Below are 15,469 nucleotides of genomic sequence, written 5' to 3'. Positions count from 1 at the left end.
ATGCTGACCGAGTTTCGTGGTCATCGGAGTAATTCTCTAGGAGAAGTGTTTCAAATGCCAGAACATGCGTTTCCATACAACCCATAATAGCCGACTTCCTGTTGGACTGGCGTAAAACTTAGAGCACGAAAGTTGTTCGGCCCGATGAGATATGTGTACCGAGTTTCATATTATTACATGCAAGTGTGTTTGATATATGGACATGTTTTTGAATCCCATTCCAGGGGGCGCTGCCGAGCCCCCCTGCCACGCCCTGGTACCAGCTTCAGTCCGGCCCTGATGGCCGCGGGTTCTGACATTTGTGCAAAGTTTCAAGAGTTTTTGAGCACGTTAAGGCCCCCAAAAGTGCCCAAAAGGTAGTAAAATAATAATAATAATAATAAAGAAGAAGAAGAAGAAGAAGAAGAAGAAGAAGAATCCTAAGAAAAACAATAGGGCCTTCGCCTTTTCAAGGCTTGGGCCCTAATTAAACATTAAGGGCTGGGTTCACAGACAGGGCTTAGACTAAACCAGGATTAGACTCAATCAGGACCTTTATGTAGCTTTTATAAATGTGCCTTCTTCGAGGATATAGTCACTGCAAGTTAAATAGCTCAAACATACATTATAGTCTGGGTCTGGGACTTGTCTGTGAAACCGGGGTAATGTATGACCTACAAGTTCAAATGCTGTAGTTTACCCGCTAGTCTAGGGGACTTTTATTACGTGCCGCGAACCGGAAGTGACGCCCTTTTGTTGTGCTACTCGTCATCGGAACGCTAATGTAGCGAATGTTGGCGGGTGTGTATAAAGTATTGGAAATGTTCATCAACCTTGCAGCGAGATTAAATATGACATGCGGAATGTTCTGCTGATATGACAGTTATAATGGAGGTAACGTTCCTGTACCAGACAACACTACACTGTAGTTTAGAAAGCTGCTGTCGCTTAAACATAAAATAAAACAAGAGTTCTAAGGAATTGGATGCCAAAACCAATATTTATAGTACAAACACATGAAAATAAATATAACGTTATATGTTTCCCTCGGATAATGGGCGTTATCATAAGTGTACACACGTTCTTCTGTATCCTTATTTGATATTCTGTATCTGATATTTTGTCACGACAGGTCTGAGTAGGGCATTGTGAGATGGATCAAACTCGAAAAAGGAGATTAAATAACAGGAGAACTGGGCTTTCTCACTGTAAAGTGGCGAGAGTTGAAGAGCCGGGTGAAGTTCCTGGGAGCAGAGATGTTACAGATACTACAGGATCATGCAGAAATGTCAATACCATCAGATCCTCCAGCCCACAATCTGACAGTGCCAGTAAGACATGTCCAAAACATTGTGAGAAAAACCTACCTGGACAGCAGTTTTGTCTATTGTATGGGCTCCTATAGTGCCCAAATGCTGACTAGGATATCAAATAGAGCCTAGATGTGCGTTTCAGTTATGGTGAAAAGAATAAATAGCAAAAAAATAAGATTAATACAATAAAAATAAATTGCACGTTCTTATGTTTTCATACATTCATATTTAAATTTACTACCACTAACTGAAAAGTACTACGGACACTGGCAGTTCTACTATGGTAATACTGTGCTATTCCAGTACCTTGACTTACTACCATTCTGTTAATGATTATAGTGGTATCAGAAAGTGTGCCTGTCTGGATGATCTGAAACTTTTATGTGAATGCTGTCAGGTCAAGAACAACATGCTGCATGTACCCAGAAGCCTGAAGATGATGCTGTGAAGACTTTGAGCATGGCGTTTGGTGAGTTCACAAAAGATTGTCCTCATTATATATTCATAGATATATTGACCAGGGTTACATTTCCCAAAAGCATCGTGAACCTAAGTTGATTGTAGGGGTGGGCGATATACCAGTAGACACGATAAAATGGTCGAAATATGTCAACCGGTAGGGATTTTGGACTTTGTTGGTCATTTTGGTCAGGTTTTTTTTAAGTTTAAAATTTTTGATTTGTGAGTCAAAGGGTTTCCAAACTTTTTTTGTCTAACCCATTAGATGTAAAATAATTACTTTGTGTTCTTTATATTACTATGTAAATATATTACTATTAGTATTTGCAACTACTATAATGTACCCACTGAGATAGATAGATAGATAGATAGATAGATAGATAGATAGATAGATAGATAGATAGATAGATAGATAGATAGATAGATAGATAGATAGATACTTTATTAATCCTTCTCAGGAAATTAGATTTGTTACAATAGCAACAACCACATTCAATCCTCATACTGAGACAACATCAATCTATCTACCTAACTACATTCATAAAACAAAAACTTTCACTAAAGCATTCTATACCCTATAATGTATTAACTAAAACATGATATACCCTATAATGATAATACTAAAAACAAATACACAAACAAAATTACCTAACGCATACAACCCCTATTTTAATAATACTAAGAACATGGGTAAAAAATCTAAGAATAAATATAAATCAGACATCAGGGTCAGTTATTAGTTATTGCATATTAAAGAACCTAAAAGCAGCAGGGCAGGAACCACTTATGATACAGGTCATTTATATTTTGGTGGAACCACCCTGCCACTGAATGGACAAGTTAATATTTCAATACTTTAACAGCACATTTGCATGTTTACTATTCTCCGATGTTGGTTAATGGTCACAGTGGTGTTTTAGGAACCCTAACATTTTTTATTTAATATTAGGCATAATAAACATTATTGTTCATTTTATTATATAGGCCTATATTATAATTAATTTTTACTCTTATTATAAAAAAAAGAACAATTGTGTAAATGACAATTGTACTGGAAAAAAATGGATATTAAATATATTTTTACTGCATAAGTTAAAATATTAATATTTATGTTTTAAATTCTTCACTTTCAAATGTTCTAACCCTTGGGCTTTTAATATTCCAAAGCTTCAAGCTTTTATTTTGGCAGAATATTGGTGAAATACTGTAAACTTCTGTCCACAAAAATGGAAATCATGCATATGTGAAAATAAATAATGCATAACTGACACAGGTTGAGTTCCTAAAAGCTTGTAAAATTCAGCGCATTCAAAGATGAATTTCGATAATCACACTGAGCTGGATCAGGATTTTTAGTTCATTTAATTTAATTGTGCAGCCCCAATTGTCTATTTTAATTTTATTGAATTAATATTTAGCCTTTCATCAACTCGCGAATCCCTTTTTAGGAAACCCTGCAATAGATAAAACAATATCAATCGACCATGCGAAGCAGACTGAAATGTGTTGAAACATCAACTGTGTTGCTCTTTTTCAGATAAGGAACAGTGTGGAACCCGTGCGCTGGGCCGAAAGAAAGGTTTGAGAAGGAAAAGAGACACAGTCGGTGAAGTAGAAACTCAGCAGAAGGAAGTCGAGGATGAAATCCAGCCGGAGGTCGAGATTGACCAAGAGCTGGACAGAGAACTGGAAAACAAATCTCGACAACATAACTTGACCTCTGCGAACGTTCGTAGCATCATTCATGTGAGTGTGGAGTGTTTCTTCAAGACACTAGTTTGTGAAATTTCCTCTAGCATATGAAGCCTTGCATAGTCATCTCTGACTTTGTTTTCAGCATGTAGCTCATCATATTTACTGTCCATTTGCAGGAAGTGATTACCAATGAACATGTTGTGGCCATGATGAAAGCAGCTATCAGTGACACTGAACCCATTCCTGTGTTTGTGAGTATAGGTGTTTTTTAATCAACTGCTCTGCTAGAAATTATTATTTTGATTATTGGGTTTAATAGAATAGGTTAACACGTTATTTTTCACATACTTTACATTATTGTAGCTCCTCTATTCACTGTCTGTCTGAAACATGCTGATTTCTACAAAGCCCCTCCTTCCTATAAGCTTGGAGTGCTCTGATTGGCCAGCTGGCCCTGTGCGTTGTAATTGGCCAAACACCTCAAGCAAGTGCCGGAAATGTAACGCTCCTTACCATAATATCGAGCTTCAACTTCTAAGGCTTCATTTATAAACACACAGTTTTAGTAATGTCATCGGTTTTACCATATCAGTTCGAGCCCGAGTCTGATTCTGAAAATGCGGATGGTTATGCCGATCGAAACCAATTTGGCAAAGCATGACTTCAGCAGAGGAAGTAATATCTGGACTTCGATCGAGCCTTTTTAGGCAGGTGTGGATCAGCGAGCGTTCTCTGTTAGATAGAATAAATCCCTTTGTGGGAGACCATGAGCTTTGTAACTTTGCAGATCGTATACATCCACAAACAGATACATTACACACTACAGGAAAAATAGAATATTACAAAGCATCATATGACCCCTTTAAGCTCACACATTTCTCTCTCTGTCTCACAGGAGCCCAAGATGACTCGTTCTAAACTGAAGGAGGTTGTGGAGAAAGGAGTTGTAAGTTGCTTAGATTGCATTGGATTATGCATTACACTGCTGCATATTTACTGTAATCGGTTTTAATTTTGCAGTACTTATTTTACGTTCACATATTTTCAATAGCTACCTAATATTTTAGCTTGTTAGCATGAAATGTCCCCTGTTAAAATGTGTTTTTGTTGTTTTTATAGGTCATTCCTGCTTGGAACATTTCGCCAATTAAAAAGGCATCGGAGGTAAAGGTATCCAACAAGAAATCATGTACAAGAAAAGGATGTGCAGAATATATTATTCAATGTTGTTTGCACTTAAAGAAGGGACCCCAGTTTGTGGACATTCCTTTAGAGGATGAAGACTCCTCTGATGAAGAGTATCGGCCTGATGAAGAGGACGAGGATGAGACAGCTGAGGAGGTTGGAGAGAACGATTTTTGTCAGTCATTTGATACTTTCTTGTCGCAATGGTTTTGTAGAGACTGTGTTTGTGTGTGATTGTGTGCATGGTAGACCCTTCTGGAAAGTGACTTTGAGAATTCGTCTTCTCCACGGGGCAGTCGAGGGAACCTAAACAGATCACATTCTGAACATGAGGAGGACGGAGCCAGCAGCTCCAGACTGGTAAGACTATATGCTTATAGCTAAAAGTAATATAATATGTATTTTTCAACATTTTGTTAAAAACAAACCATTCAAAAGTTTGGGGTCAGTAAAGATTTTTTAAATGTTTTTGAAAGAAGTCTCTTATGCTCATGAAGACTGCATTTTTTAAATAAATAAAAAACAGTAAAAACTCAACTGTCATATTGTGAAATATTATTACAATTTAAAATAACTTTTCTATTTTAGCATATAGTGTGAAATGTAATTTATTCCTGTGATGTGAATTTTTAGGCAGCCATTACTTCAGAAATAATTCTAGTTTGCTGCTCAAGAAACATATTTTAAAATGATCAATGTTGAAACATTTTTGTAGAAACCATAACATTTTGTTTTCAGGATTCTTTGATGAATGGAAGAGCATTTATTTCAAATAGAAAGAATTTATAACATTATATTTATTTATAACTTTACTCTCACTTTGGAAATCAATTGTATGTGTCCTTGCTGAATAAAAGTATCAATTTATATATATTCTTTAAGAACTTCTTAGCCCCTGAAATAGCTTTATGACCTCAGATTTTCTTTTCAATTAAAGAAGCCATAATTTCAACCAAACAGTCATTATTACTAACTAAGCCAACATGTTTAATGCAAGAAGCAGAATACAACAGTTTAAATCAGAATAAAATGGTTTTTTTTTAAACTCTCATAAAAACAAAACAAACTACTATACACAAAAGCATATTTTTTATCCATTTCTACAGAGCCTTCGCAGATCCAGGCACCTGACAGTAGCTGTCACCCCGATGGGACCTCCCCCACCCCCACCGGCCCCCTCCAGGGCCCCACCAGATTGCAGCTTCTTAGAAAAACTCCATGCCGTAGATGAGGAGCTGGCCATCGGCCCTGACTGCATTGAGACTTTTCAGGTGCATCTCACTCATATTGTTTGTGTAGTTTTTATTCGTATTTCTATTTACAGTAGAACCAAGAGGTATTTGGACATTTAAGTCACATTGAATGTAATTGCAAACAAATTATCAAACCATTTATTTTTATTATATCCTTTATCAAACAAAAGCAAAATAATTCACTGAAAAAGATACTCACTACCATTCAGAAGTTTGTGGTTGGTAAGATTTTTTTTTAAGTTTTTTAAAGAAATCTCTTATGGTCACCAAGGCTGCATTTATTTGATCAAAAATACAGTAAAAAAAGTAATATTTTGAAACATTATTACAATTTAAAGGGGTCATGACATGAGACATCAAATTTGCCTTGATCTTTTAACATGTAAGAGGTCTTTGTACCATTAAAACATCCTGCAAGTTTCATAGCTTAAAACGATCTCCTCATTATAAACAAAGCATTTATTTAATAAAACTCCAAAAATGGCCCAGTTTGATGTTGTGGGATCTGTGACGTCACACGGGCAAATATATTTGCATATCATATGCCTGCCTCCAGAGCAAGACATCGACATCTAGTTATACATTATGGCAGCATAGGCCCCGCCTATAGCGTTCAGTCACTTAACTGTTAAAAAAATATTTCTTCTCATTATCAATGTCTAAAACAGTTGTGCTGCTTAATATTTTTGTGGAAACTGTGATACATCCATAATACTTTTTTCCCATGAATATTTGAATAGAAAGGTCAAAAGAACTAATTTTATTTTAAATATTATTAAAATGGAATCTCTCTTTGGCATTAGAGTATCACTACCGCTAATGGAGAGGAGAGCCTGATTTCATTTCGAACGCGGTCCAAACGACCACTGAGAGACGTCCCTATGGGCCAGCTGGAGGCGGAGCTACATGCTCCTGACATCACTCCAGACATGTATGAGTTTGGCTCCGCCCCTGAGGACCGAGAATGGACCCATTGGTTGCAGGGTCTCATGATTTCAGATATGGAGAATGAAGGTACGGATGGGCCGAAATAGTGAACATGCATATGCTTCCTTAGATGTGTTTCTCAAAAACGCTCGTATTCTCTTGCCAGAGGAGGGTGATGATGAAGATGACCCTGAGTACAATTTTCTGGCTGAAATTGATGAGCCTGATGTGGAGGACTATAGGAATGACAAAGCAGTGCGCATCACCAGTGAGTTCATTTGAGAGAAATTATTGGCAGATTATTTGTGCTAGTTTGATATTAATCACCTTCTTTCCTTTGTTACTCAGAAAAGGAAGTGAATGACTTGATGGAGGAACTATTTGAGACAGTAAGGATTTTAATTCATTTATTATAATCTTATAACTAAGGATGTGCAAGAATACATGTTTTCAAAATTGACTAGTCATCAGTTGCCTGATCGAAAGGGCCCAATGATTTCCACGAAACGAAAAACACGGACTACACCGTGTTAAAAATGGATTACAACTGTATATAACATGGAGTGTCACGGAATGCGTCAAAATTTGGATTAATAAATCAAAAGTAGAGCTAAACACTTGATCAAATCGCTATATGGACTAGTAAAATGCATGCTTTTTAGAAACGAAGTCTGCCTGTTCAGTGTGTAAATATTCAAACGTAAATAATTAAATTGTTATGCATTTAGTTGCATTTACCGGTAGTACATTTTATGCTATTTGTTTGATTGCCACCATTTTTGATAATAAATTTGTATTAAATCATTATTAAGAATTAAAACAAACAACACAGAATTTCTGGGGGGAAAAAATAAAGCAATTTATAGGGCACTCTTATTGTTAGAATTTTAATAAATTGTTAAAGATTTGTAAATTCAAATCATTAGATATCCTTTATGATTATTAAAATGGAATCCAGAAAATGTAAATGAAATTTATTTCATAAGGCCCTGCTGAATGAGGAACTACTAAAGTAGTTCATAATCCTCGATAATCAGTTAGGTAGTTGTGGAACTGTCAAGACCAATCCCTTCTTATAACATGCATCTGTTTTTCTTTTTCTCTGCTTAACTCCCTCTCCATTAACTGTAGTTTCAAGATGACGTAGGGGGTCAGGAAGAAGACGGACTTGAAGAAGAAGAGGAAAAAGAAGAAGAGGAGAGTCCCCTGCAAGAGCCGCCTGGCAGTCTGGAGAATATTCAGTATGTCCATCCTCAGTTTCACAACCACCACATCATATATTTAGATGACACAACTGATATACAATTGCACGTTGAGGTGAAATGTTTGCTGTGTGTAGGTATGAGGACCCGTTAGCAGACGTCTTGAAGCAGCGCTATCGTACAGTACGGGAGCAGCTGGCGGCTGTGAGGAAGCGGAAGGCTCTGCTGAAGAGTAAAGGAGTATCTGGACCTCCAGTCTGCCCTCAACACCCTTCCATCCCCATAACATCCATGACCCTGAACACAGCTCAGAAACTACAGCTACAGCAGCAGATCCAGCAGGTCAACAAAGATTTGGTCAATTTAAAGAAGTGCAACTAACAAACTATTAAGAGTTTCTCCTTTGACTTTTAATAATCAGATTCTTTATTTCTTTGAGGAGACGTTTGGGAGTTTTTTTATTCATGGGTTTTTCACTGGCTTTTTTTGTTTGTCCTGCAGCATGTGCAGCTCCTCACGCAGTTGAACATGTTGAGCAGCTCGGTCAAGGGTCTGGAGACTGAAGCTTCAACAAGCAGACAGTTCCTGGTGAGACATACACGCATATTTCAGAAACACCCCAGGATGTACACAGGTACATGTTCATATAATTTAGCGTTTTCTCTCTTTTCTATTGTCCTCTCTCAGTTGGAGCTGCAGATGTTTGCCCAGCGTGGAGAGCAGACTTGCGGTCCAGCAGAGCACGGCTTCACCAGCATCTTCAAATCCTGCAACCTTCAGGGTGCCATTTCTCTGCTGGAGGAACTAGATCAACCACCCAAGGGTGACCCTACAGTCCCGAGGCCATCTTTCCCTGGTAATTTTTCTAAATGTGGCTGCCTTTGTATACTCTCACGTCTAAAAGCCAAATATTTTTAGTCAGTGTAAGTTATACTAAAGTTAAAGAAGTCTTACTTTCACTCACCATCTGATTGTAGTAGTAATTGAGAAACAAAAACACACTGTTGCACATTTTTTTTGCCAATTCTAACTGGAAACTTTCTAGCGTTAATCTTTTTGCTCTTTGTTTGCTTGTTTAATTGTGTAGGATGTCAGTTTCCTGCTCCTTTGGCCTGGTTGATGGCGACTCGGCCAGTGTTTCTCTACCCAGAGCTGCTTCCTTCAATCCAGCTACGCCTTTCTAGATTCAAAGGACAGTTTACTTCAGCAGAAAATTGGTACTACACTCACGCATCAACCTGAATCATTATACATTCTTTAAAAAGGTACTCAAACAACACTGCTTTACTCTGTCATCAGTCTTGTTGTTCTAGGTCATAAGCACTTAAGAACTACCCTACACCCACTGCAGATGACTTGTCGCTATCTGCTTGCTGCTAGAAGCGTTGTCAGTTTGAAATCACACATCCGGGATGCATGTCATAAGCCCTTTCCCAATGTCATCAAGGTGAGTGAATGAACACAGAATATAGGAAAAATGATCATGACATGGTGGCAGCATGCTTCAGCATTCTTCAGAGTCCATTTAAGCTGTGCTGCGGTTCAAATTATGATGCATTATATAATATGTGTTAATATTATTGAAAAAGTGATCCTTATGGATCAGAGGGAAGAATATGTAGGCTCACTTTCCTCAGTACTTGGAATTGATTGGCCAGACTGACTACACATACTGTGCATGTATGAAATTTGACTTAAGGAAAAAATACACAACAGATTTGCAATATGCATATTTATTGCAAAAATACACATTTCACCACATTTCAAGACATATCCGACACTGATCAGATAACACAGAAGTCTCTCCAAGTGTGAATCCGTGTGACCCCTGTGTGAATCTTTGCAAGATCTTCATGGGTAAATATTTCACACTCAATGGAATATGAATGCACCAATAGGGAGGGTTTTTTCATGTTTTTCAGACATACTTTTTGGAGGGGAAATGCCCTTCCATGCCCTTGGCCTGTAAGAGGGTGAGTCCTTGTGAGCAGCGCCCCCCAGTGGAGAGAGAAAAGAGCCTCATGCCTGATTGGCTCTCGGTATAACTGCCTATAATCCTGATCTGTTTTTGTAAATCCTTCAGTTCTTCATTTTCTGTATCTACCAAGTGGTGAACAATCTGATTTATATGTAATATGCAACCTCTCTCTCCTGTAGAAAAACCTTAAGTGCATTTATGAGCATGTAAGAGCGTTTAACCAACCATCTGGAAACTCCCAGACTACTGAATCTCAAGGTCCAGGACCAGACTGTAGTTTTACTCCAGGCATGTGTTACCCTCCCAGCCTTCCTGAAGACCTTGCTAAGACACTTGTACCTTCACTGCAGGGTCCATGCAAAAAGAAGAAAAACAAGACTACTAAATCCATCAAGCCTTTAAAACCTCCCCTGTTAGCCGAGAAGCTAGAGGTGGTTCTCAACCAGTTTCCAACACTTTTACCAAAGGCTGTTACGGTTTCAAGTCCGTCGCTTTCCCACCCTCCTCATCTTGCACCGGTTCTGAGGTCAAAACCGAATCTATGCTTGTCTGGAAATAAATCTATGAAGCGGCCTGTAGAGAGAGGGATCATACTATCTAGCCTGTCAAACGTGTCTCCAGTGGGACGAAACCAAGGTGGTGCAGTTGTCACTTTACTGACTGCTCCAGTCGCACCTGAACTGAGGGCTGTTCCTGTGAAAAATGCTGTGGAAACTCCAATGGGTGTCTCTGATTCTCCAAAGAGGTCTCAAGTTGGTGCAACCCAGGGGGGCGTAATCATCACTTTACCTGCTGCTATGACACCAGAGCTGAATTCCTGTCCTTCAAGGCATATAACTGGGAACCCAACTGCCCAAATAATCACCTCTAACATTGAACCAGCCACTCCCAGAGGGTCAAACCTCATCATTACTCTTCAACCACCTCCAGTTCCCAACACCTTAATATGTCCCACCCCAATAATAAAGACGAACGCCCCATTGTCTAAAGATCATATTAGTCAGCGCTGTGGGACACTGCTTAAACTTATACCGAGGGACTCTGGTGGTCTAGCTCAAGTATATAAAAAACCTCTTAATCGGTTTCTTCTCCTCCCTCCAGGCTATGCGTTTGCTAGCAGTAGCTTTAGCCTTCAAACTTTAAAACACTCATCAGCTCTGAATAGCACAGAGGTGATGCACAGTACGCAAAAGAGAACTCCAGATCATTTCCACAGCGCTGATGGGCCACTACGAGGACCATCACAGATGTCCTCCATTCAAGAGTGCTTACAAGAAACTGCATTAGCAGAAGAAGAGCTGAATATTGATGATGGAGTTGAGAATGAGGTAGAAGAGTATGGTGAGAAGGACTCCAGAGAGCTGTTTCTCACACTTTCTGAATCCTCCGGGAGCCCGACGCCCAGCATCGACGGGGAAGATGCTGACATGGAGATGGATTTGGGCAGGGGAGAGAAACTAGAGGAGCAGAAAGCAAAAGAAAGGCAAGGTACCAGTAGGCAGACTGCGGAGGAGGAAACAGGAGGAGCTGACAATGTTTCAGACATTCCATTTGTTTCAAAACTTCAGGTGAGATCATTTGTATGTCACGTTGTGTCAATCACACTTACACACTGCCTCCGAAACTTTGTCCGTCATTAAAAAAAAATCGGATCGGGCTCGATTTTCTGTGTTTTTCGCATCCATAGCAAGCATTTTGAGAGGTGTTTTGACAATTCAGAGCCGACGAATACAAAAAAACGCATACGAAAATTTAGTTCTCAGTGTGCAAGGACCTTTACATTGCAAAAACTTTACAAATACTAAAAATAGGCATCATTTTCTTTATGCAAAATAGAATCTTTTTTCTTTTGGGGTAAAATATGAACATGATGTGTTCTCACAAAATGCATAAATGGGAACTCCAGCTTTTACTGGATGAATTTAATATATATGAGACTTTTTCATTTAATTAGTTAACCTTATCATTGTAAACACCAGGAAACCGTGGAGAAATTCTCTCACCTGGCCACAAAGACGAGAACTGAAAATGAAGGAATACCAGACGATGTTAAATTAAACCATCAACCTTCAGGTCAGTGCAGTCATTAAATAGGAGTACACAAAAAAACAAGATGTTATTGAATTCAGCACATTCTGGAGCTGAAATAATAGCTGGGCACATTTACAGAAATGCTAATTAATGTGCAAATGTCCCTGTTAATCTAAACTGAATAAATGTGTCACTCTCAGGTGCCCATCGTACCCACACTGAGGAGACCCCTTTTGTCCTTCACAATGGTGCACCTGATGACGATCCCTACAGAGATGCAAAAGATGTTGCCTTTGCCCAAGCTTACCTGGAGAAGGCAAGAAATATTTGGATATACACGTGTAATATTTATATGTGCACAAATAATAATTGCACAGCATTTCTGCCTGTCAGATTTGACATATTCAGCCTGAAATGTCCCAGAACTGTCTGTCTGTCTCCAGGTGTACGAGGTGCTGCAGATGGTGCCAGGGAAGGTGGACGAGTTCCTGCGTGTTCTTTCTGAGTTCGAGAAAGATCCAGAAAGTCGCACATCGCTCGAGCTGCTGACGAGACTCAAGCCTGTGCTGAGCGACTGGCCTGAACTGCTTCAAGATTTTGCTGCTTTCCTGCATCCAGATCAAGCCAGAGAGTGTGGCATGGTAGAGGAGAATTAACAATACTTTCATATGCATGGCTAAATATAGCAGACGCTCATAAAGTGTCATGGTACAAATGTGATGCTGTTCTTAATGTGTCACTTTAGCTGGCAGAACAGCAGGCGTTTGAGCGCAGCAGGCGGTTTCTACGCCAGCTGGAGTGTACTTTTGGAGAGCAGTCAGCTCTCTACAGAAAGGTGGTGCATATTTTACAAAGGGGTCCATCACAGGATCTTGCTGACTTCAAAGAGGTACTAAAAAGGGCACAAGACAACAAACAGTCCTACCTTCTTATTGTGGCATTTTAGCATGTCTTCTCTTTCTTTTTCTTTTCAGATAAAAACTCAAATAGCATTGCTGTTCCATGATCACACTGACTTGCTGGAGGAATTCTGGGATTTTTTTAAACAGCTATACCCCCAAGTGCAAGATGAGGATCATGCAGACAATGTGTCCAATGTGGAAACGAATCAGGGCTTGGAAGAAAGCCAGTCCTATCAGCCAATCAGAATTGCCGTACCAGATAGAAAAGTGAAGCCAGTCAAAACAGCCATTAAACATAGAAGAAAAAGAGACAAACATGCTCAGGTACCACATGAGGAGACCATCTCCTCTTATAGGTCACTTTTCCTATATATTCAATGTCTATAGAGATCTCAAGCTACCTGAATTGTGTTCTCTGTAATGTCTGTTTTTGTTTTGTTTTTATCTAACACAATATCCTCATCTCTCTCAGAAGGCAGAAATAAAAAAGAACAAGGCCAAGAAAAACAGTGCAGAGTTGGAAAAGAAGGCAGTTGAAGCTTCTTCAGTGGATAGTCAACAGTCTTTATCTAATGCCACAGGAAGCTCAGTCTGTGCCAAAAATATCTCCCGCACACCAAATGGGAAAAAAGTAGTCCTCTGGACGAGGTTAGAATTGTTGTGCAACATTCATGTCTGATATTACACAATACTTTCTTTTCTTTTCTTTTTGATCGTAGATAATTTAATTTCAGAATAATTTTTACTGTTATCAGGGTTGAGTGCCATTCAGAACTGAATTGGGATGGTCCTTCAAGACCTTAATTTAAACCGAGGTAGCAAACAGGGTGTATAATTAAAATTTTGATTTGAGATTAAGAATATAGATTAATTCATGTGCTGTAAATTCATCACATATGGTCTTACTTTTGGATCCATTAGATTATTTAAAAAATCAGTATTGCTACTAATAGAAATGTGTATAAATCAATTAATTTTGAAATTTATATTGTATTTATATTATAACATTTATGATGTTACAAAAGATTTTTATTTCAAATAAATGTTATTATTTCGAGAGAGAAAAAATCGGTTTCCACAAAAATATGAATATTAAATCATGTAGTGGCTGCTTCAAATTCAGCTTTGCTATCACAGGAATAAATAACATTTTCAAATATATTTACCGGTACATGTAAAAGTTGTTTTAATCGTAATAATATTTCACAATATTACTGTATTTTACTGTATTTTTAATCAAATAAATGCAACCTTGGTGAGAATAAGAGACTTCTTTTAAGAACATAGTCTTACTGATGCCAAACTTTGAACAGTAGTGTCTCATGGAGTAAATTGTCAAAATGAGTCCAAATGTATTATTTTTATCACTTTTGATGGACAATCATAATTTGTGCAAGTGTTTCTTTGAATTACAGATCAGTAATTCCTCATTCTGTCTTTTAAATTCAGCATCCTATGGATTGTGGCCTATTCTATTCAAATTCACAATAATTATTTGAACGGAAGCTAATGCTTAATTTCTGATTCTTGTGCAATCCTGTTTATTTATGTAGGTAGCTGACTTAGCTGTCTACAAAAGTGTGAAGTTTTAACACAGATTTAGATGTATATTAATGTTATATTAATAAAATAAATGTATCTGTGTGTTTTTTTGTTTTGTTTGATGATAAGGGAGGCAGACCATGTAATACTGACCACTTGTCAGCGGAGAGGAGCCAAGCCAGCCACGTTTAATGCCATCGCAGCCCAACTTGGCAACAAAACAGCCAACGAGGTTTGAGCTCTTTTTTTCACGTTTAGATACTTTTTCTCACAAAGATCATGTCTGAGTCATATTTCACTTCATTTTATTAATGCCAATATTTCTTATTTTATTTTGGGGCAAAAAATGTTCTTTATTTTCATTGTCAGTGTGCGGTAATCCATCTAATCCAGTGTATACTGCAGTCAGGTCAACCATTATAAATCACATCTTAGGAAATCAACCCATTTTTCTTTTTTCTCTTCAGGTTTTTGAGCGCTTTCAAGACCTCATTAAGTTGTTCCGCAAATCCAGCAAGTTACATCACACAAACCAATCGGACACAGAGCTCCAGTCCGGTACAACAGAAGATGAACCAGACTGAGATTAAAATTTTGTTGAACAATGAGTGCAGGCTGGACCTGCTGCCTGAATTGATTCAGAAACAACGTTACACTTCTTTTGTGTTACTTGAACATAAGAAACGAAATGTGTTATCCTTGGGATGAGATATATTTATGGTTCTATTTTTTCAAGGCAGACATTAAAAATATTGTGGAATTATTATTATTATTATTTTTAATTTAATGACAGACCGTGAATTGTCTTAATTGTTATTCATATTGTTTCCTGTTAATTATTATTACAATTATATGAATTGTTCTTGTATAGTTTTATGTGAAGGAATATCACAAAATAAATTATTTAATTTATTATCGTGAATCAATCGACTATTATTATTGTTTTGTTCTGACTGTAATAGTGCAATACGAGTCTCCCAGGAGGAGCTTTGATTGACAGAGA

At 38.0% G+C, this 15,469-nt stretch overlaps 1 protein-coding gene across 3 annotated transcripts; it reads left to right on the top strand.

Annotated features, from left to right (window-relative positions):
• Positions 1 to 630: 630 nt before the first annotated feature.
• On the top strand, positions 631 to 15,386 carry gon4la (gon-4 like a). Of its 3 annotated transcripts, none has more exons than XM_079589763.1 (29): positions 631 to 873; positions 1,112 to 1,331; positions 1,690 to 1,761; positions 3,289 to 3,497; positions 3,623 to 3,697; positions 4,342 to 4,392; positions 4,566 to 4,610; positions 4,689 to 4,787; positions 4,881 to 4,991; positions 5,738 to 5,902; positions 6,688 to 6,898; positions 6,978 to 7,079; positions 7,160 to 7,200; positions 7,943 to 8,052; positions 8,151 to 8,355; positions 8,515 to 8,601; positions 8,701 to 8,869; positions 9,101 to 9,230; positions 9,313 to 9,460; positions 9,936 to 10,052; positions 10,171 to 11,559; positions 11,971 to 12,064; positions 12,223 to 12,338; positions 12,466 to 12,663; positions 12,768 to 12,911; positions 12,997 to 13,248; positions 13,400 to 13,572; positions 14,596 to 14,698; positions 14,934 to 15,386. In XM_079589763.1, exons 2-29 carry the CDS (start codon positions 1,133 to 1,135, stop codon positions 15,048 to 15,050), a joined length of 4,932 nt encoding a protein of 1,643 aa, XP_079445889.1. In that variant the 5' UTR covers positions 631 to 873; positions 1,112 to 1,132; the 3' UTR covers positions 15,051 to 15,386. The 3 variants fall into 3 exon arrangements, with proteins under 3 accessions (XP_079445889.1, XP_079445888.1, XP_079445890.1); XM_079589762.1 differs by having other exon boundaries at positions 13,397 to 13,572; XM_079589764.1 differs by having other exon boundaries at positions 691 to 873; positions 1,112 to 1,310; positions 13,397 to 13,572.
• The last annotated feature ends 83 nt before the right edge of the window (positions 15,387 to 15,469 follow it).

This window comes from Phoxinus phoxinus (assembly GCF_949152265.1).
Source record: "Phoxinus phoxinus genome assembly, chromosome: 19".
NCBI lineage: Eukaryota > Metazoa > Chordata > Actinopteri > Cypriniformes > Leuciscidae > Phoxinus > Phoxinus phoxinus.
This window is presented reverse-complemented; position numbering and strand designations above follow the sequence as displayed.

Coding starts and splice junctions, on each gene's coding strand:
- gon4la (XM_079589762.1), top strand. CDS start 1,133: ATGGATCAAACTCGAAAAAGGAGATTAAATAACAGGAGAACTGGGCTT. Junction 3,498..3,622: donor ACGTTCGTAGCATCATTCAT/GTGAGTGTGGAG, acceptor GTCCATTTGCAG/GAAGTGATTACCAATGAACA. Junction 4,992..5,737: donor GAGCCAGCAGCTCCAGACTG/GTAAGACTATAT, acceptor CCATTTCTACAG/AGCCTTCGCAGATCCAGGCA.